At 42.0% G+C, this 22,642-nt stretch overlaps 1 protein-coding gene across 6 annotated transcripts in view; it reads right to left on the bottom strand.

Annotated features, from left to right (window-relative positions):
- The window catches only part of SLIT2 (slit guidance ligand 2), a 220,416-nt gene extending 198,352 nt beyond the window's left edge, over positions 1-22,064 (bottom strand). For all 6 annotated transcript variants that reach the window (XM_081019793.1, XM_081019795.1, XM_081019794.1 and 3 more), the window contains exons 1-3: positions 21,743-22,064; positions 18,262-18,333; positions 17,032-17,103 (exon numbers count right to left, since the gene is read on the bottom strand). In XM_081019793.1, coding sequence (XP_080875919.1) covers positions 17,032-17,103; positions 18,262-18,333; positions 21,743-21,924 — 326 coding nt within the window. In that variant the 5' untranslated portion in view covers positions 21,925-22,064. The remainder of the gene's footprint in view (positions 1-17,031; positions 17,104-18,261; positions 18,334-21,742) is intronic.
- Between the last annotated feature and the right edge of the window lie 578 nt (positions 22,065-22,642).

Here is a 22,642-nt window from a genome sequence, read left to right as displayed (position 1 = left end):
AAATGGCACCAAATGCAGTTTTGGAAGCTCTACACAGCCTTTCAGCTCTCATTAGCTAATAAATGTGCCAAATGTAAGCCTCAATGGATGTATATTTATTGCCAAAGGGTGAGCCTAGATGGGACCAGTCAAATCTTCCTCTGTCAGTTTTAAACAAGTGGTCCAAAGGGTATTCAGAAGATGCATAAGATTGTACTCTTTGCTATTTTTAATATCTGTTTAGTGGTAGCAAGTCAATTCCAAAATAGCTGTTTTATTGGACCTCATTTTAGATATGGGCTCAGTTCAAACACCATATCAACCTATGGTCTTGAATACATAATTATGAACTAGTACAATACAGTGGTATCTCAAATTACAAATGCCTCAGTTACAAACGCTTCAGGTTACAAACTCCACTAACCTGGAAGAGTTACCTCGAGTTGAGAACTTTGCCCCAGGATGAGAATGGAAATCGTGTGCCGGCGGCACAGAGGCAGCAAGAGGCCCCATTAGCGAAAGCATGCCTCTAGTTAATAACAGTTTCAGGTTAAGAACCTACTTCCAAAACGAATTAAGTTTGTAACAAGAGGTACCACTGTAGTTGAATTTACAAACCACAATATACAGTAAGCCAGAAGAGGAAAACATGTTTTGAAGCAAGTTTAAACCCTTGCATTCCAGCCTGATTTGGGCTTCAAATTTTAGATATCTATATCTAAATATAATTGACAATTTAAGTATAGTTTAAATTGAACATTAGTGTGCTTTAAATAAACATTTAAATGTTGTATCTTTGCATTTGTTTTATATTTTATACTGTCACTTTGAAAAGTCTTATAATAAGGCAGGATGGATTTTTAAATGAATGAATGCATTTCAGACTTTTGAAGACAGTTCAGAAGTGTCAATTACTTAGAACTGAAAAGGTCAGGTCTAGGAGCACTCCCAGTCTCTTGGGGGGGAGGATATAACTCTACAAAAACAAAAGGCTATGCACCTAATTTCAGATTACTGGAACCTCCAACCAACAGTAATACTGCCATTCTATATGGATTACCGGTAAGCACTTGCTTAAACAAGATTTACAGAAAGTAGCCAGGTTGACATGTGACACTAAACCACAGTTTAGAACAGGGGTCTGCAACCTTTAAGACAAAAAGAGCCACTTGGACCCGTTTCCGAAGGAAAAAAAACTAGGAGCCGCAAAACCATTGCGACATTTAAAACAAATATATCTCCGGAGCTGCGATCTGACAGCGGGCGGGAAGGTGACTAACGCATGCACCGCCCCCCTGCGACGTCACAGCCAGTACAGCGCCCGCCACAGTGGGGAGTGTCGGGGCGCACAATGCGCCTCCTCCCCTCGCTAGTATCCGCCCCGGAGCCGTGGCAAAGGTGTAAAAGAGCCACATGCGGCTCCGGAGCCGCGGGTTGCAGACCCCTGGTTTAGAATGTTGTGCAAAAGCTGGGACAAATTTGAACAGAGCTTAGGTACTCCCCTTTTCCTGCAGCCATGATGACAATTTTGGCTGCCATTCAGAGTCAGTACAGTGGTACCTCGGGTTACATACGCTTCAGGTTACACACTCCGCTAACCCAGAAAAAGTAGTTACAGATAGGTAGCCGTGTTGGTCTGCCATAGTCAAAATAAAAAAAATCCTTCCAGTAGCACCTTTAAGACCAACTAAGTTAGTTCTTGGTATGAGCTTTCGTGTGCAAGCATATCTGAAGAAGTGTGCTTGCACACGAAAGCTCATACCAAGAACTAACTTAGTTGGTCTTAAAGGTGCTACTGGAAGGATTTTTTTTATCCAGAAAAAGTACCTCGGGTTAAGAACTTTGCTTCAGAATGAGAACAGAAATCATGCTCCGGCGGCGCGGCGGCAGCTGGAGGCCCCATTAGCTAAAGTGGTGCTTCAGGTTAAGAACAGTTTCAGGTTAAGAATGGACCTCCAGAACGAATTAAGTTCTTAACCCGAGGTACCACTATATGGGGCAGAGACTGACCTGGGAGACCAGAGTTCAAATCCTCATGAAGCTCACTGGGTGTCCTTGGGCCAGTCACTCCCTCTCAGCCTAACCTACCTCACAGGATTGTTGTGGGGAATTAAGTGAGAATGGGGAGAACCACTTATGCCACATTGAGCTCCTTGGGGAGAGGGATGGAAAATAAATGCAATAAATAAATAATACATCTACTTTTGTTGTTGCTGAATCTCAGCTTCTTCTTGGGTGCAAACCAGGAATTCTGGTTTGCAACAAAATCTTGTCAGTTCCAAAACAAGTCAACTTTAAACCCTGAGCTATGTTAAGCTAACCAATACTAACCACTTCATAAATGTTAATGTACTACATTTTCCATTTCAGAACTGAATTTTCTGTTAAGACCAACCTTGTGTGTATAAATAGTTCCCATAAGGAATGTAAAAGTTATTGATTCAGTGATGGTCTGCAACAGAATTGAGTAAATGGAAAAGCTAAGGCAACTTTAAATTCTGTAAAGAACAATTCAATAAAAACTTGATTCTTTACAAAAGGTACCCACTAATGCTTATTTTGACATTTTGCAACACTGCAACTAATTTAAGTGGTTAAAAGAAAAGAGCATCCAGCAAACAGTGTCTCAAAGAATGAGCACAAAACAGATGTGGGAAAAATAAACAGCCTTCCTGTCTTGGAATTTCTAAAAAGGTCTGCAAAGAGCAAACAGGACTTCTCACTGCAATTTGACTTCTAGACCTGTTAAAGACAGTCCCATGAGAACTAGACTCAGATTAATTAAGTATAGTGCTAGAAACTACTACAGTTAGAAAAAAGTACACAAGCTCTTCAGTTACACAGCTTACACACTCTTACCCAAGAGTGGGCGAAAAGTTACAGTATTTCCTTTCCTTCTCAGAATTTCATTTGCTTGAAACATGCCTACTAAAAAAGAAACGAAATGAAATGCTGGTGTTTTATACTAAGATCCTACGGCAGGTAGGTTGCAGGTGTCAGTCTGAAACCATATGAATTTTTCTGGACAGCCTAGTTTTAATGCTGTGATGTTCTGCATGATTTGCCAACTATTTCTGAGAATTTAGAGACAGCAAGTACTTTATGATGAATTTTTAAAATGTAAACAGTATATAATGAAAGGCAAAGCTTATGTGGCATAGAAACACGATCACAAGAAAAATCCTGGTACGTTGACACATCAACACTCAGAGAACTTTGATAACTTTAGCCACTGTTTAAACCCCCACAAAACCTAACATGCAAGTGCATGCAATTGTCAGTAATACACTATTTTTTGTTGGTGACAAAATTATTCCTTCTGATTTAAGAACAGCAACACTACATCTGGCTAAGAGTAAGTTACACTTGAATTTATTTCAGTCCCTTAACCACCTTTCTGTAGCTTCTGTAATTTGCAGCAAAATGGAACCTTTGGTGTGGTATTTAGATACTGATAAATCCAAACATAGACCAATTACTTAATATTTAGGAAAAACAAGCAAGCACAGGTGTGGGAGTAGAAAACCCTATAATTATCAGGAGACAATTCACACAGTCTTTTATTAACTGATAAACACTAAGGTGCCACCATCCTTGTTAAGGGATAGTGTGCACTGTGTACCTAAAACCATGTATGTTAGTAAGGATGGTTTGCCTCAACACTGATTAGCAAGGAGCAACTGCTTTCTGCTTTCCCCCTCCAGGCCTGCTCAAAAGCATATTCTCTGCTTTTGCTCATTATCTACCTACAAAGAGAAAGCTGGGCAGCATTAACCCTTAAGTTTATATATTCCTAGACATCAAGAGGATCTGTACCTATAAACAACAAACATCCATGCCTCTTTTAAAAGATGGAATTTTAGAATGTGAATAGCTTTGCAAATATTTACAGTTCCTCTGTTTCACTGCAGAGTTACAGAACGCAGATATTGAAAGAGAGTTCTGCTTGTAACTCAGAACACTGCTCTTACTCTGAAAAGTGCTTGGGGCAAATCAGTATTTGTCAGTATAAAAGCAGTGCAGTGAAAGCAGTAAGTAGCAGTGGGTGATTGCCATTGATGTTTATCCATTTTTGTATTAAACCTGCCCCCTCCAAATTGCTTGAGGGAAGTTATCAAATGAACACACATATCCGGGGGGGGGAAAGTCAGAACAACCTGCCCTAAGATATTGACCCCAGCTGTCAAAAATGAGGCCAAGCATTTTCAGAGTCCTCCTGAATACTCAGGCTTTGGTAGCACAGCAAGGGACCTGCAGATCAATACTACATCCATGTGGGAAGAGTGCATCACAATGCAGTCCCATCGTATTTTAGGACTTGGTGCCAAACAGCAATTCACAGCAAACAAAAGATGGTAAACATTTTCTGCAAACATTTGCTAAAATGACTACAAATAGTCATTTACAAATAATTTGCTACAACTATTATTAAAAGCAATCCTATTCCTTACTTCTTACAATGATAACAGAGAGCATGTTCATTATAGTAAGTGCAAGATTCTTTTCAGGTTCTCCCATACTCAGCTTAAAAGCAACTTCAGTTAGATCCAGACTTCTCCTAGCTCCACGTTTCTACCTGAGGCACACACAAAACCCTGAAAGTTCACACGCAGCCCTGAAATTCCACACATGAAATTGCTACAGAGACATTCCGACAACCATGTTGCCTCCAGTTTCCACCCACTAACTCCATCCACCTTCCACAGAAGATACTGTCTCCACAAGTGGCAGCAGTCTCTATTCCACATTTGACACATAAATGAATAGGGTAGGCAGTGACATGTGAAGCTGTGGGCCACCACCATATACTTGTCCAAGTGGGAGAGAGTATAAGAGGGTGGCCAGGAGCAGCAGCAAAATAAATTAATATAATAATAATAATAATAATAATAATAATAATAATAAAAATAATAATAATTTATACCCCACCCTCCCCAGCCAAAGCCAGGCTCAGGGAGGCTAACACCAATAAAATCACAGTAAAAACATAATAGGGGGGAAAGGGGGGGGGGACACAATTTAAAATACAGGTTAAATGCAATTTAAAATGCAGCTTCATTTTAAAATAGCCGATAAATCAAGACCATAAGGGGAGAGAAACATAAGGGTCTGACCAAGTCCAAACCAAAGGCCAGGCAGAACAGCTCTGTCTTGCAGGCCCTGCGGAAAGATGTCAAGTCCCGCAAGGCCCTAGTTTCTTGTGACAGAGCGTTCCACCACGTTGGCGCCAGTGCTGAAAAGGCCCTGGCCCTAGTTGAAACCAAGCTAACCTCCTTGAGGCTCGGGACCTCCAAAGAGTTGTTATTTGTGGACCTTAAGGCCCTCCGCGGGGCATACCAGGAGAGGCGGTCCCGTAGGTACGTGGGTCCTAGGCAGCTGCTACTCCTAGCCAACACCAATCATAAAGCCAAGCAACAGTGGCAAGGAACACCATTTGCAACAGACATGGCAGAGGAGGAGGGCCAATGCAGTGCCAAGCAGATGGTAACCACCAGGATAAAGCCACCAAGATCAAGCCCTATAGCTTTTGCTGAAGGCAGGTGGCAGTGATGGCAGCTCCTCCACATTAGCAACGGCAGGTCAGGATCAGAAGGTGGCCATTCTGGGATAATGGCACTTGCCTAAGCCAACTACTGATGCTGGATACACCCCTCTGGATATGTAAAGGTAAAGGGACCCCTGACCATTAGGTCCAGTCGTGCCCGACTCTGGGGTTGCGGCGCTCATCTTCCTTTACTGGCCAAGGGAGCCGGCGTACAGCTTCCAGGTCATGTGGCCAGCATGACTAAGCTGCTTCTGGCGAACCAGAGCAGCACACGGAAATGCCGTTTACCTTCCCGCAGGAGTGGTACCTATTGATCTACTTGCACTTTGAGGTGCTTTCGAACTGCTAGGTTGGCAGGAGCAGGGACTGAGCAATGGGAGCTCACCCCGTCATGGGGATTCGAACCACCGACCTTCTGATCAGCAAGTCCTAGGCTCTGTGGCTTAATCCACAGTGCCACCCACGTCCCGGTACCATAGCGCCACCCACGTCCCGGTACATACTGGATATGTAGACACAAGTAAAATATATATAGGCACAAGTAAAATATTCATGAGACAGTGGCATCTAAGCCATATTGCACCAACACTCTAGATAACATTTCTAATAGCTGTCTAGGAGCCAGACTACACATGACACATGTGTAGTTTCTATGTAGGTCTAAAGGTTTATGTTTTTTTTCCACTTTATAATGTTTATAAAACAGAGAGAACAATTACAACAGCAGGTGAAAGTTAAAACAGAGAAACAAACTACAAAATAGGCACAAATAATGTGAACAAATAATGTGTACTTTGACGTGCTTTCGAACTGCTAGGTTGGCAGGAGCTGGGACCGAGCAACAGGAGCTCACGCCATTGCAGGGATTCAAACTGCAGACCTTCTGATCGGCAAGCCCAGGAGGCTCAGTGGTTTAGACCACAGCGCCACCCGCGTCCAGGATGGTCACTTAAGTATCGCTAAAAAGCATCTCTCCAAAACACAACACTAGTTGCCATAAAACATATAGGTGCTACACTGCTAGTTTCTAGGTATAGGTGCAGATTTAGAAATAATTACTATAATTTAAACAGAAATACAGTTATCTCATTGTAAAGGATAAGGCTATGACCAGGTGACTGCTATGTTGCACTTAGTCCAAGTTCTAACTGTTGATGGGCTGCTACGGGAACCTTTACTCTCCCTTCTAATGGTTCCTTATCTTCAACCAGACAGCTCTCACAATGGATGACGCTTTCAAACAGAAAACTGTCCTCTGTAAAGTAGGGCACATAGCCACTCTATGCGACACATTTGCCAAAACAGGCTGGTAACCACTTCGGATTCTGCAGGACTTGAGAGAGCTTGTTTGCACTCTGAAAAGTTTCTGCTTATCTGCCCAAGCTCCCCAATTAGCTTCCTCAGACAAAGGTCAACAATACGGTAATAAGTGGGTGGCAGATTGCAGTCAGACATTAATATTTTCAGTTACAGAACTGTAACCGAGTACGACTGCTCTTTTGAAAGGCCATTTGTGATATATATTTTTCACAGACATCTAATCCAAATATCTATGGGTAAAGTCTGCAAAAATGGGCATTGCACATCAATACATAATGAAAGTTAGACTAAAGGTCTGTTTTAATCAATCTTTAGTCAGTGCCCATTTTTATGGTATGAAATGTAATACTAGTTACCACTGGTAGGGTCATGACCGTTACTAAGAAAATTCACTACGTTAATTTCCCTGGTGCAGTGACCTGAATCAGCATTCTATACAATACCCACATATAGAGGAGTGTGTGGAAGATGAGACGGCTGAAAAGAAGTGGAAATAATCTCTTTTATCATCATTAAAGAATATCAATTGATGGTGGCTGCAGCCAAACTCAGATTTCCATCTCACTTTGGTTGTGGTACTCTAATGCTCATTAAAAGTCCACAACAAACGAATCTTACACCTTTTGCTTCTCTTTCCTTTCCCACCAACATGGAAACAAATTCATACAAACAACTGCTTGTAGTGAGCCACTGATGCATGATTCTTTAAATACACTATACTATATACTAACAAGAGTATGTTAACAAATATACTAACAAGAGTATGTTAACTAGAATTCTGAGAATATTCAAAAACATGCTTAGAACTGAATAGCTTTGCCATAATTAAATGTTTATATTGTCAAAGTTATACCATAGCTGGTAAAACTGCTGTTTCTTTGGGTACCTAATCAAGCAGCACTTTCATATTCTGTTAGACTGTGCTCTGAAAGACTAATGTTTTGTTTAATGTGGATTTTGTTAGGGAAAAAACCCCTGTGCTTATGGACTGGGTAGAGCAGAGCGTTGTAGGGAAACTGGGTTTTCAGGTCTTTTAATGGAATAGCGCACACAAGAATTCAAACAGTATGGCTGGGAAGTCAAAATATATTGCACGCAAAATTTGTGTTAAATCTTTTCTTCCAAGACACCAGAGCAGGAAGCGTCAAACTGGACACATGACAGAGTTATAGCTGCTCAATATTTGACCTTGCTGAATTACACCAGCAACAGCTGCCTCCTAGTGCCAACCTACGTCCTTGCAGTTATACTTGAAAATGGAACAAGCACATGTTGCACAACAGCACCTGATCCAGAGTCTAGCCTAAGGGTTGGAAACCCAACTCTGTGCAGTGAAGCCATTTAGACAAGGGAGGATACTAAACAGGAAACAGGTTTGCAATCTCTTGGATATTTATTACAAGAAATGAAAAAACTTTACGGTTGGTTTTTGAATAGATAAAAGAATTGAGCAGGTGCATCTGCAAAAGTAAATGTAGGTTTTGTAAGAGCAAAATACTGCACCCCAGCAAGTGTAGAGAATCTGGGGCTCTCCAGATATTGCTGCGCTCCAATTCCCATCATCCCTGAGTCATTGACAACATTGTGTCAAAATTATATTTGCCAAACTACTTTGACACATACCATTCAAGTAGTATTCCCAAACCAGGATCATGATCTGACAAACCAAGAAATGTTTTATAAAGCTGGGTTAAAAGGAGGGAAGTAAGAGAGAACAGGGATGCGGGTGGCGCTGTGGGTGAAACCACAGAGCCTAAGACTTGCTGATCAGAAGGTTGGTGGTTTGAATCCCCGCGACGGGGTGAGCTCCCGTTGTTCGGTCCCTGCTCCTGCCAACCTAGCAGTTCGAAAGCACGTCAAAGTGAAAGTAGATAAATAGGTACCGCTCCGGCGGGAAGGTAAACGGCGTTTCCGTGCACTGCTCTGGTTCTCCAGAAGCAGCTTAGTCATGCTGGCCACATGACCCGGAAGCTGTATGCCGGCTCCTTCGGCCAATAAAGCGAGATGAGCACTGCAACCCCAGAGTCGGTCATGACTGGACCTAATGGTCAGGGGTCCCTTTACCTTTAAGAGGGAGCAAGCACACAGAGAGGGATGAAGAAATGTTTAGGACTGGCAAACATGGCATCTGAATGCCACCAAAGCCATTGCATGACAGCACTTCCTAGTGTTGAGGACACTCTCTAATCACTCTCCCAATAACTTTTTAGTTCCAAAAAGTTTTTTGCCACCTCTAACCAAGTCAACAAGTTGATTCATCTGAGTCGGGTCTTTTTTAATGCAGTCTTTGCCTTTATTTTTTTCCTGCCAATTTTATTGGGAGACAGAAGTTGGGCTTCTATTATATTATTTTTGTGAATTCCACAAGGATCCAGCACCTCTTTTTCTAGAAAAATAGCACTGCCTGTATATGCAACATCAAGGCAAATACATATATGCACACATGAGCGGTATATGGACTTCAGAGGATTCACCAAGTTAAATTGTCGCCCAAAGGTCCAACTGGTGACCCCTAGTTTTAGACCTGTTCCCATAGACTCTGAAGGAACAGGATCCATGCTGAAAGTCAAGCTAATGTAAGTATGTAGGAATGAGATTTGTATTTTTAAGTGAACTTCTTGTGCAGCTTTATGCTGCAATATTTTACAATATAATGGACTAAAGGATGCAGCCATGGGCTGCTGCATGTACATCAAACTTAAGATTCTACCTGTTTTCCACAGCAGCTCTTTGTGTGAACAGGGTGTAATATTGCAGCAGGCTTTGTCTCCAAGAACCTCTGATAGGAATGACCACAGAATGCAAAGTGAGATTACACAGATTAAAATAAAGTTTGCTCTCAATGGCTTGATCTCAGCATATATAACAGTAAGCCAAGTGCCTGACATGTTATCAGGGGTCATTGCAATTTACATGCGCCCCTTCCAAAAGCACAGTCTGATTTAATGACTGAACATGCCACTTGTATTATTTACACCTCCATTCCATTTACTTGCGAGAGATAAAGGATCCTCTGCTGTCGATTTGTGAACTGTATTAAAAATGACCAAGAGTGTGATCATTGCCTCATCTCAACACCTGCTGAGTGTGATGAAACTGCTACTAAATCCCCTCATGTCAGTGAAGCAAAATGATATGTCTTGTATAGTTAATCTGGTGGTGGCATTAAAAAAAAATTGTATTCCATCAGTTCCTTCCACCAGCATAATCCTCACAATGGCAAGACTCTGCCAGTATAAAGCAGAACTGAAGTGCAATAATGGAGGACAACATCAGTGAACAGGAATCCTATTACCTCAATAGTCAATTGGAATACAACACCCTTATATCCAGGCAAGGGAACGTCACTCCCATCTCAATGTCAGGAGCTCCTACACATGAGTAGGAATCTGGCTGAGACACAAGCCCAGCTGGCATGTTCTCTCCCTCCTAGTCGGTCGGGAGACTCCAAGTACAACTCCAAGCACAACGGTCTTTCTCCAGCACAAACATCACAGCAACTGATGCCTTGCAGGCATCAGCACACTTCAGGATCAGCAGAGTATTGGCAGTCAGTGTAACAGACTCAGTAGCGCAGCATTTTGGCTAAAATACTTTATTTACGGTACATATAATACGCTCGGAGCATTCTAACTCAGCTCCTTCCTCATCAGCATCAATCAGCAAAGAGAAAGAGACAAAGGAACAAACGTCCTATATCACGGAAACACAGTAATACAAACATCCTGTCTCCGCCACTTCCCACTATGTGGAATGAAAACATACACTGTCATGTGACATAAACAATCCCATGACTGCAGCACGGGGAACGAATCCTAACACTCAACACTCCAACCGCTGCAACTGGGCCTACAAGAACAAGGCACCCTCACAGGTAAGAAGAGTTGGGGGCCACCTGGGAGGAAGAGGGGGAACCTCTAAAAACGTCAGACATCAAAAAGCATTAAGATGTGCAGAGTAGTCATCCACAGCCACAGAACATCGATGTCTGCCTCTCTAATGCAATATGGTGACATTATATGTACTAACCTAAACATCACCACCACACCGAGACACACAACAGCAATAGCATAAATGAGGAACAAGGTAAGCATGAAGCTTGAAGTCCTACTGGACACCCCACCACCACCCCAAAACCCTGCTGAGTTCTCCCTTATATTGGGAAAGGCAACAAGGAGCACAGACAACTTTATTAACACAAAAAGCCTACACTCTACATACAGCTAGTGATGCCAACTACATGTGACATATTCTTCCATTCGGGATCAGAGGAGGGGCAGCAAAATCAGTAACTAAAAGCAGTTCTGGTGCAATTGCCTGCGGTGGATGGAGAAGCACTATCTCAATGACACTGCCACCGCCCCCAACAGAGGACACCCCAAACACACACATCAGGCGCCCCCAACTATACACAGTCCCACATAAAGAGCAGGGAGCCTGAATGAGGCATGCAGACTTGAAAGAGCATCTATAGCTATTGTGCCTTCTCTCAAATTACAGAGTTAATGAACACTCAGTCACAGGTTATGTATGCAGCTGCTACCCACCGTTTATCACTATCCCCCTGTCTCTCTGCTCTCCACAGCAACCAGGCAGACTTCAAATACTCAGAAGCAAGGGGTTGTGTTTTCTGCTCGTCCCTGCTACTAGTGCACCTGCAAGGGGACTGGGAGAGGCCAAATGGCTTGTTGTCCCAATTACAGTAGGGATCGGTCCAGCAGCGGCCATGGGGGGGGGGGGAGAGCCTTGGTCAATAGGTAAGGCACGCTAGGAAATATCTAGCAGATATTGGCATTCATATAAATTAACAAGGGGGTGGCATGACTGGACAAGATGAATTGGGCTGGACAATATGAAAGGCAACCTGGGTGTGAACAAACCCTACAACCACCTGAGAGATGTATTAGTTCATGTGTCAGTTACTCTTGCTTGTTAGCTATTGGGAATTTGGGGAGGGGGGCTTCTTCTTTCTTGTGGGAACTTGTGGTTGGAATTTAACCTGGATATTTTGTATGCCAAACCAGTGCTGTAACACTGCACTCGTGCCCCACAAATTTCCCAGTCGGTACTGATGCATATCACTGGAAGCCCAAGATCTTACACGTGGGACTGAGGAGAAATGGAAGGAGAAATGTGACAAGTTAGGTCCTGTGTATAGATTGTTCTGTGGCTGTGCAATTAAATTGTTGCTCACTAGAGCAGAAGTCCTTTACTCTCGCCTTCTCACGCTGAAGTTGTCACTTACAAAATACAAATCAATTTTGCCTTGCGAAAGCCACATTTCTATCTTTTGGATGAGAACTGAACCCACATCTCTAGTCCCACTGCGAAGCTTTGCCATTGAGCTATTAACCAATTCACAGTGCTGCCATCCATAACACTAAAAAGGTTGCTCCACCTGTTATAGGTATAGGTAAAGGTAAAGGACCCCTGGATGGTTGAGTCCAGTCAAAGGTGACTATGGGGTTGCAGCACTCATCTCGCTTTCAGGCCGAGGGAGCCAGCGTTTGTTCACAGAAAGCTTTCTGGGTTATGTGGCCAGCATGACTAAACCGCTTCTAGCACAACAGGACACCGTGACAGAAACCAGAGCGCACAGAAATGCTGTTTACCTTCCCACCACAGCGATACCTATTTATCTGCTTGCACTGGTGTGCTTTCGAACTGCTAGGTTGGCAGGAGCTGGGATAGAGCAATGGGAGCTCACCGCATCGTGGGGATTTGAACCGCCAACCTTATGATCAGCAAGCCCAAGAGGCTCAGTGATTTAGACCACAGCGCCACCCACCAATCAGTCACTGAAGGAGAGGGTGTCCTGGAGATATCATCTTATCAGGAGTCTGTCCATACAATATAGGAATCAGGCTCCTACTATGGGTGCACCTAACTGTTGAAATTCCTTCCCGTTACACATAAAACAGAATCCACTGAAGACGTTCCCTATTTCAACAAGCCGTTTAAATGGAGATATTTATTTCTTTATGTTGGATTTTTATACATGGAATTATTTTTACTGCGAGTTTGATTTGAGACGACTAAATGGAATCTAATAGACTTGTTCTTGTAGCACGCTGTAAAAAAACAAACTGTTTTGCTCACCCAGGCACTGCTGTTTTCTGCAGTACAGTATTCAAAATGATTTCCATTTGGACTCTTAAGTACCAACCCTTATCTCAAGGGGCGGAGTGTGGTTACAATTAGTACCAAATGTAGGCCTTTTACCCTTTTAACCATGGAGATAGCTAGCTGTTGCGACAGGAGCGGCTCTCTCCCCAGCCCCCCTTCTCCAGGCCCTTCCCTGTCAAAGGGTTATTTTCTGGCTACAGCATTTGGACTTCTGGGGAATTTGAACTCCTGCCTTAGGGGAGCCCTGCAGCTGTCAGTTGCTGTCCTCCTACCCCCTGGATGGCACTGTGGACTCTTTCTGAGCTTGTATACTGTATACCAGGAGAGGGTGTAGAATGCGATCTAACATGACATTCCTATAATGTCGCTTGGTGTCTTCTGTTCCTCCTACGTTATCAACAATCACCTCAATGACTGGTGAGGAAGAGCAGAGTTGCTAGAGATATTATGGGTTTTTCGAAAGTGGATTTGTCCATAGGGATATTCTTTGCTTAATGTAAACATGGGGTGAGGGTGAACCAGGGGTGGAGAGCCATTTTGGCTCCACGGGCCAGATCTTTATCAGCAGATCCTTATCTGGATCAGCCTCATGGGCCAAATTTGACATCTAGGTGGGGCGACTCACCTGTCAATCACAACTTTCCAAGTCTCCTGCCCCTTTCTTTCAGTTTCCTAATCTTGGAAGCTTGGAAGTAGGGGAGACTTGAAAAGGCTTTAAGACAGCAGCCACAGCCCATTCCAGCTGTAACACAGGTGTGGAGGTTGCCTTAAAACACTTCTCAAAAGCAGCTTCTCATGCAAGTGGTGGCAGAGGGAAGCATAGCAGAAGACTCTTCTCTCCCACCCTGCTACTGCCCCCTATGATGCCAACAGTGATCAGATGAGAATGGTTTGGTGGAAATGACCTCATGAACCAAACTGGACACCCTAACAGGTTGAGGTCAGCCCATAGGCAGGAAGTTCGCTGCCCTTGGGACAAGCACAGGCATGTGTTTCACCGATGAAATTGCAGAGCTATGAAAACCACGGTATCAGTCTGCCAGACCGTGTGTCACAACAGAAAGCAAGGATTAATCTAGAAACTGTATGGTGGTTAAATAGCAATCAAAATCACAGAACACAACCCAGCCAGCAGCTTTGATGGGTTTTGCATTCACTATATGGTAACCACTTAATACATCAAAAAGACTGCCACAGCAATGTAGTTTGTTTGATATTTAAATATCATGCATGTTAACCAAGTCCCTGCTGCGCCATGTACATAAAGGAACTATTTGAAGAGAGTTATCAGTGAATTTCCTGGGAAATATGTTTGAATTCCAAAATCTCAAAGGGATGAATTGGCTCAAGACAACAACATCTATCTCTCAGGTGGATGTGGTAATTGTCAACAAAATGAATCTTCATATTTTCCTCACAGATATTGAACACTTGTTCATAGCCCAACAGCTGAGATGATTTCAAAGGATTCTGGCTCCAAATTCCTTCTACTCCAAAACATGTGATTTGAGCCTTGAACAGAGCAGAAAACTGTGACACTATTATCATAATGTGGGTGGAAATGAAAACCTTAAACAACTTAGAAGACGTATTCTGATTTTTGAACAAGTTCCAATACATTTTAACCACATGACTTATTTGTTTCCACAAAAAAGCAGTGGTTTTCAACAAATATACAATTACTTGTTTCAACTAATTAACCAAAATGCAAGGTAAACCCTAAGCATCGAACTATATACAGTCACATGTAAAAGAGGAAAAGGAAAGGGTGAAATTAAGTGCACAAGAGATTTGTGTGCTGAAACCCTACTGCTTTATCCTTGATGGGCTTGCTTATAGTATTGGAGCCCAGCTAGAGAAAAACTGAGCCAGGTAGAGAGAAGGGTGTCAGAACTTCCACCTTTGGAGTTCTTTTGTAGTTTCCAATTAAATCAGTGTTTCCCAAACTTGGGTCTCCAGCTATTTTTGGACTACAACTCCCATCATCCCTACCTAGCAGGACCAGTGGTCAGGGATGATGGGAACTGTAGTCCAAAACAGATGGAGACCCAAGTTTGGGAAACACTGAATTAAACCTTTGAATGTGACATGGGTAGAGCTGTGCTTAAAAGGTGTTAAGCCCGCCATCACTGTTTATTTATTAACAGGTACAACTTTGCTGGGGGGGGGGGCGTTCTTCAGAGGTACAGTATTCATATTTGAAATATACATGGGATTATATCCAGTGCTAGTGATACTCAAAGCACATTGAAATTCATGAGCATGACTAAATTCAGTCTGCTAATTCCAAGAGGTCTGCTCTGAGTAAAAACTTAGTTGGCTAATTCAGTTTCATAAAAGTGTTAGGGATTTAGGCCACAATCCACATACCTCAATAACATTCTGAGGATGAAATTAGCCATAATGTGCTGACAAGTTATGTTCACGCCAATATCTTACGAGCACCTTCTACCAGTATGTGATCCGGGACTTAACAGCTCATCAAGAATAATTGTTGATCTTGGACAAACACTTAGGAAATAATTTTCTGTAAACTAATTTCCAGAAATAAAAACTGGCAATAGTATGTGTGCATAAATTGCATATCACTCTCTATTTACAGAAACACAATGATTTTTTAAAAGGGATATTGCTAGTATTTTTTATAAAAATTTAAACTAGCAGCAGACCTGGGCAAACTTCAGCTCCTATGCTCAAACACAAACCACTTCACCAGTGCACGCCCCTTCCCTATTTTTCTGATTCCATATTATCAATAAAAAGCTTTTGCAAGCTACGGTATCAATGCAAAACACGGCCTACCATAAACAAGCAAAAATGTTCCTTTTCCAAAATAAATTTATGCCATATTTCAAAACTGTATAGAACAGTCACCATTCGAGAAAATCTGCACTGGCATATTGTTAAAGCATGCAAGACACAGATACTCTCTTCCCATACAAGATGAAACAGAAAGTTAGTCTGCTGTTTTTCAAGATTTTAAACTGTCTGACTTTCCAGTAATGTCCTGAAAACATCCTTGCTACATAGAGGGAATGGCAAAAAGGGTGGGAAAGACAGATGCAGTTGTTACATTCTGTTGTTGTGGTTTTTTAAAAAAGAAAAACACAAGACAGCCCCAGAGAACTAAAAACAGTGCTCATAAAAACAGTATAGTTCGGAGATGGCCTTGTTCCCTATAAGCAATGAACAATCCTATGCAAGAGCTAAACAGTACAGAAGAATGCAACATACATGAACTCATGCCCCAAACTGAATTACTGCAGTCTTGAGTGCTGTCAAAATGCAACACAGTATACACACAACAGAAATGCAGCTTTCAAAGAAACTGCATAGGTGGAATGAGAGAGAAACTAACTAGCCTTTATCGTTCAACAGGATGGTCTTTCAAGTCTCCAAATACTTTATTACAGTACTAAAAACACAGGCTGATATGGGTGCTATTCAACACTGGTCCTACTTGAAGCAGACCCATAGAAGTAAATGGAAATAATTCCATTCATTTCACTGTGTCTACTCTGAGTAGTACTTAGTAGAATACAACCCATTTTTCTATTTACATTCTTAGATCCATTCAAACACTTCACAATTTTCTGTACAGTGCATTAAATTTTACAGCATTTTACAACTAATTTTCTCCCTTACACAAATGTTTTGCTTTCCCACAACACAGTATACAACGTACAGGAAACCAAATGCTTAAATTGTATTCTTAGTGAAGGAGCAAGTTTTATCATCATTAGCTTGTACCAAGTTAGGGGTTGTAATTAATTCCCTCCAGAAAATTTGTTTAAGTCCCTAGAACTCTTCACATTAGATTGCAAATGAATCTTGTCTTTCAAAAAATGAAAATTACATTTCAGTTTTCCCCTCTATCCCACATAGAATTGTTCCCTCTGTTCTACAAGAATCTACGGCTACATTTGATTCTGTCCAATAAGAATTCCAAGAAGGCAAACAAATCCCAGTAGTTTAACTCAAAGTAGAAACAGGGAGGGCAGTGGGGGGGAAATTACAACAACTTGCTTTGTGGTATTTCAAATCAATAAAAAGTTACTTACAGTCTCTCCAGTTCTTTCAGGTCCTGGAATGCTCCTCTTTCTATTGTACTAATCTTGTTTTCCATGAGCTGACTGAAATGCAGAGTATGAGTTTTAAAACAGCTAGTAATCAAATGATGATTAACACCTGTTATTACAGCACTTTAGCAATGGGGAAACTTGCAATCGCTCCTCTTTATTAACTTCACAATTCTCACTCTATTCTTAGACTTCCTATCCAATTTAATGTGTTTAAGACTTGTCACCTTAAACTCCACTATGACTTTTTTTTTACCAAGGAAGAGAGAAAATACCCTCTCCGTTTTCAGAGACCTTAAACCTGCTCAAGAACTTGAAGGGTCAAAGGTGATAAAAATATATGCCTTGCTTAAGGAAAAAGTCAAAGCTGCTGCTCAATTACAGAATGTTAAAAACATGTACGTGATGTATAAAAGTTTCTTTTTTTAAAAAAAGAAATGAAAGCTACACTTTACAATTATAAATCAAGTTGTTTTCAACTGAAAAAGAGTTAATGTGATTTTTTTTCCACAAAAGGAAAAGTTTGCAACTTTTCATCTTTAGGATGAAATATCAAAACCAATCTTATTGTTTGCAATTATTCCCTAATTTAAAACAATTTTGTTACTAGTGTGTCTCAAAGAAGATTTTGTCTTCACTGAAAGAGCAGTCATTACTGTATAGTGATTTTTTTTAATCTACAGGCCCTGAGAAGGACTTATAAGTTATTAAGTAACCAGGCTTTATATATAGTAAAAACTATTTAAAAGTTTGTATCAATTTTCACAGAATTTGGTGTAAAAGCAAGTTGCATTGATAGCTTCTTTTTCCTGAATTTCCCTTTACTACTAACTAGAATAACTTCTGACAATCCTAAACTCAAAGTGCATTCAAACAAATTAATTCAGTTAGCCTTTAAAAAACAGATATTTCTCTTTACAGCTTGCTAAAAAGCATTTCGTTTTCAGAAAGTCAATAATTTGCTGTATTTATAGAGTCAAGGAAAAGAATAAAATCACAAGTGGCTACAATACAAAATTGCTACTGTGGCAGTCTTCCAAATCTTTATGTCATCTCCCAACTGCTTTTTCTCATACAGTGTAAGTTTGGTTGTCGTTATTTTAGAGGTTAAGTAAAGAATTAGCCTTGTTGATAAAATAAGTCATTTTCCACAGAACTGCACATCTGCAGCATACAATAGTAACAGATAAAATACAACAAAAGGCAACTTACAGAACTCGAAGGTGTCTTAGGCCAGCAAAATCAGTCTTTGTGATCCTTGTGATATTATTCCCATTAAGATCCCTAAGAAGAAGTAGTAATAAAATTAAAACATTCCAGAACTGGTGGCTATTTATTAAAATCAAATAAACAATAAGAATTTGCAACAAAGAGTTTGAGGATAACTGTAGGTTGGTGCAAATTCCTGAAAAGTTTATGTAAAAGTAATTCTCCTTTCATTTGCACTTGTTTTAATTTCCAGTTTACTGAAAAAGCATTTGGATGTATTGTTTCTAGACTGTTCCTATCATGAAATAGTGAGATTTGTGGTGTACCATTCACAAATTTGACTTTCTCGCGATAGGAACAGTTATGATTAATGACTGCTACCACTGCCTCTGGACAAGTCCGTTCTCTGTTTTTAATGGATGAATGAGAGAAACACAGATGAAATCAAAACGTGTTTACTTAATGATATGCTTAGTACGTTACTTCCTGGACCTACAGAGAACAGGGGAGAAATCATTGGCCCACTTCTTCAGTCAGGTACTGAAGACCATTACAGAGTCCACAACAGACAGGAACACTGGCATCAAATAGTCAAATGAAGTGGAGGAAGCAAGGAGGAAATGGACAATAAACATCTGACAGCTTTCCTGGGGCCCAGGATTTTTCTGGAAGGCATCATCCTCTCTGCAACATTCCTAAAAAACTCAGCATTCCTAAAACTTACACAGCCAAGCTTTCCCAAGCAAATATTTGTGAACTTACATACAATGTGATCCAAGTGTTCATCTCTTTTAATCCTATGTTTGGGTTTAAATTTATTTTATTTTTTAAACCTCATTTAGTCCTGCAATCGTAAAAGGAACAACATATTTACAAATAATGGAAAAGCTCGGAATCTCAATTCATTCCAATTTGGTCATGATTAGTTAAGTAAGGGACAGCTATATTTCCATGACTTCTGCTTGGATTCACTACTTGAGAGTAAAGTTATGGAGGAAAAGCTTGATAATGGAAACTAACCTTAAGTCCACATGCATTATATTTGGGGAAGAGATTTAGCACATTCCACTGAAGAAAAGTAGCAGGAATCTCAAGTGATCTACAGATTTTCCCCCACCTGCCCTTAAGACTAATGAGTCACTGATATTTTTCTCTGAGTTTAAAGCAAAAATGCTAATGACTCTCCATTTTTTCTCCCAAAGCTGCTTACATTAATAGCTACAAAGACAATCAGGACGTGTTTTGAAGAACACTCTTAAACCTAACTGATCAGTCAGGAAAGATCATAATAGCTAAGAATGATATGGCAGATTTACTTAAATCTACGAAGTGGGTACTAGGTACCTCTTCAATACTGTTTGTATCTTTGGAACAATAAACCTCAAGTAGTAAAAGCAATTCTATTTTGAGAAAGCAGGTAACAAGAATCTAACTGTGTGGCAAACAAGTGTCATGTTCCTTTTAGTAGGATCTATCTGCCTACAGCCCCAAATTATTCAGGAGTCTGTACAAACGATATAAATATTTTGTTGGGGGAAGAATTAAGAATTTCACCTTTGGGGCAAAGGAGTATTGTTAAAAGCAGGATTTCCTAGTAGCAGGTAATCCTCTGTCTTGATTTTTAAAGTGCCTTCTTGAAAAGTCAGAGTAGGTTTTGTAAATTGCTTCTGGATGCCTCAGGGTAAGAGATTCATAAATGAAATAAATAATAGTCTTTTTTAAAAAAAAACAAAAACAAACCTAAGTGAAACAAAGGAGAATTGAAATGGGCTGGTAAAGTTTGTCTTGGTGACTCCACTTGGAGCTGGTGAGATTTCAGGCAGAGGGCTTTGCAAATTACTCTTCCCATTTTAAGTCTGCACTGAAGTTGGCCTGAAGTGTATTCTACAAGCTGTTTTCTACAAGCCATTTCCGCAGATCAGAAGAAAAGGTGTATTTCAATCCGTTTAAAGGGGAGGGGGAAGAAGATACATATGGAGGGACGCATGGAAAGGGCCATCTCACACATAGTCTCTTCCTGACCCAAATTAACAGCAGTGTATTTTGCTTATTACTGCTGAGTAAGGGGGGGGAGCAAAGCAGTGGAACTAATGGCCTGGTTCTTTCATGTCTCCTTACATTACCCAAACCCCATAATGAGAATTGCAGGAAAGGGAGGAGGGAAGGTAAGCTGGGCTTACCAAATCAATAATTTAGAAATAAAGGAATAACTGGGTATTTGTTCAAGGAACTTGAAGTATTCCGAAATAAGGAGCAGCTAATTTGAGGATGTGGTGTTCTAAAATAAGATACATTGATCTGTGTGTGCATACGTCTTCTAAGGCAGCAGAGAAAGTGATAAAGGACATCTGGTGTTGGTACTACACTAAAAAAAATATGAAATAGCGGAAGTCCTAAAGAGATTGGTGGCCACCAGCTCTAACCACAACACAAGCCATCTGCAACATACATTGATTTTTTTTAAGGGGGGGAGGCCCATAAGGAACTCCGTGTATTGATCGCTGGTGCTGCTTTTTGCATTTCTCCTGCTGCTTAATTTGACAGCCTTGCCTTTTAATGGTTGGGTTCTTATTGGTTTCCACACTTGTAAGCCACTTTTAGCAACTCCTTTGCAGAGCAGCCAAAGCGGGGTATAGCTTTGTAAGCCCATAATAAAGAATTGCATTAACAACTAAACAAAAGCATACAGTATAAAGGCGGCTCTTCAGAAGGAAATAAAGCTCTGAAACTTCAACTGCGAACTACTCTGAAAGGCTGCTGCTGCTGAGCAAGGTACCTATAATGCAACTATGCACTGGAGAATTACTGCTTCAAAGCTGGGGGCAGGGGAGGAGTATCAGGAAGAGTGGATTAAATTTAATAATTACTTAGTTAAATATGTTAAGTTAAATTAACAGAAAACATACTTAATTGATTTAGGATTTTATTTATGTTAAGCGTCGAATTAATATGTTTAATTTCATAATGTGACGATCTAAGGATGTTAATGTTTAAGTTAAATTTTATAAGAACTGTGATTGGGAAAACCGTTAAAAGGACATGCAATGAAATGCAACCAAGGGGAAGCGAAGAAGTCACTTAACAATGTTAACAAGTGTAATTTTCAATAAGGCTATGATTTATGTTTGTTTCTCTTATGTGTTTGTTTATAATGTTGTGAAAACCAATAAAAAAATTTTTGGGGGGAAACAACAACAAAGCTGGGGGCAGGGGGAGAGTGATGCACCCTAAAAAGGAACCAGGGAAAGTGTTGGGAGAATTGAAAGCACTAATTCCATTTCCACTTAGCTTTGCTTTTTTTTAAATGGGGGGGGGGAGGAAATGTCTTCCATCCTCTGGCAACAGCAATGGGTTGCTTGACATGTTGGCTGGATGAGAGGGAAGGGGATGGGAAGGATGTTGGGACCTGGGCACGGGAGGGGAGGGCGGCAGGTGTGTTTATGGGGAGGTGGATGGGAAATCCGCAGGGAGGAAGGCGACTTACAGCCTCTCGGTGTTGCGAGGGACGTTCCTGGGGACGCTCCGCAGCGCCAGCCCGTGACAGTCCACGGTGCTCCCGGAACAGGAGCACTGAGCCGGGCAAGGCTGCGGCGCCACCTCGCCCAGGCGGAGCAGCAGCAGCAGCGCGCCCGGGCAGAGCCAAGCCAGCGCCGCCAGCAGCTTCATCGTCTCCTCGAGGTCACCGCCGGATCCCCACCGAGAGACGCGGATCCGGCGCTGGGGGAAACCCGATCGCTTCCCCCTTCGGTGGTGGTGGTGGGGATAGAGACCCCCTCAAAAAAAAAAGAGAGACCCCCTTAAAAAGAGAGAGACCCCCTTAAAAAATATAAAAATAAAGCCCTCCTCCTCCTGGTTGCAAGTTGCAAGGTCCCAAGGCAGAATCCAAATCCCCGAGCGAAGTCAGGGCAGGGAGGCGACGTCGAGGCGGATCCCCAGGCAGAGTCCCCCTCCGAAGCAGCGGAGGTGCGAGTCCCGCCGGCGGGCGGGTGGGGGCCGGCCGCGAAGGCGAGCCCCTCGGAAGTCCGCTGGCGAAGCGGACGGGCGGGCGGACGACGCGCGAGCCCAGCCCCTGTTTCTGGCGCCTCCTGGTCCTTCTCAGCACGGCATGTTGGACTCCCGCTCCGTCCAGGCTTTAGAAGCCCGTCAAGAAGACGAAGCCGAAGACGAAGCCGCCGCAGCAGCAGCCGCCGCCGCCCCCAGCCTCGGAGAAAAGCTCGCTCTCCCCGCCGCCGCCTGCGCCGAGCTGCATTGCGACCGCCGGCGAGCCCCTAGAGCGCCCGCGCCGGCTGCATGCTTCGTCCTCGCCGAGAGAGGGACCGAGAGAGAGAGAGGCGAAGGCGGGCAGGAGCAGCTCCACACACACACGCACACACACCGGCTCCCC

Source organism: Podarcis pityusensis (genome assembly GCF_964106645.2).
Source record: "Podarcis pityusensis genome assembly, chromosome: 9".
Lineage (NCBI taxonomy): Eukaryota > Metazoa > Chordata > Lepidosauria > Squamata > Lacertidae > Podarcis > Podarcis pityusensis.
This window is presented reverse-complemented; position numbering and strand designations above follow the sequence as displayed.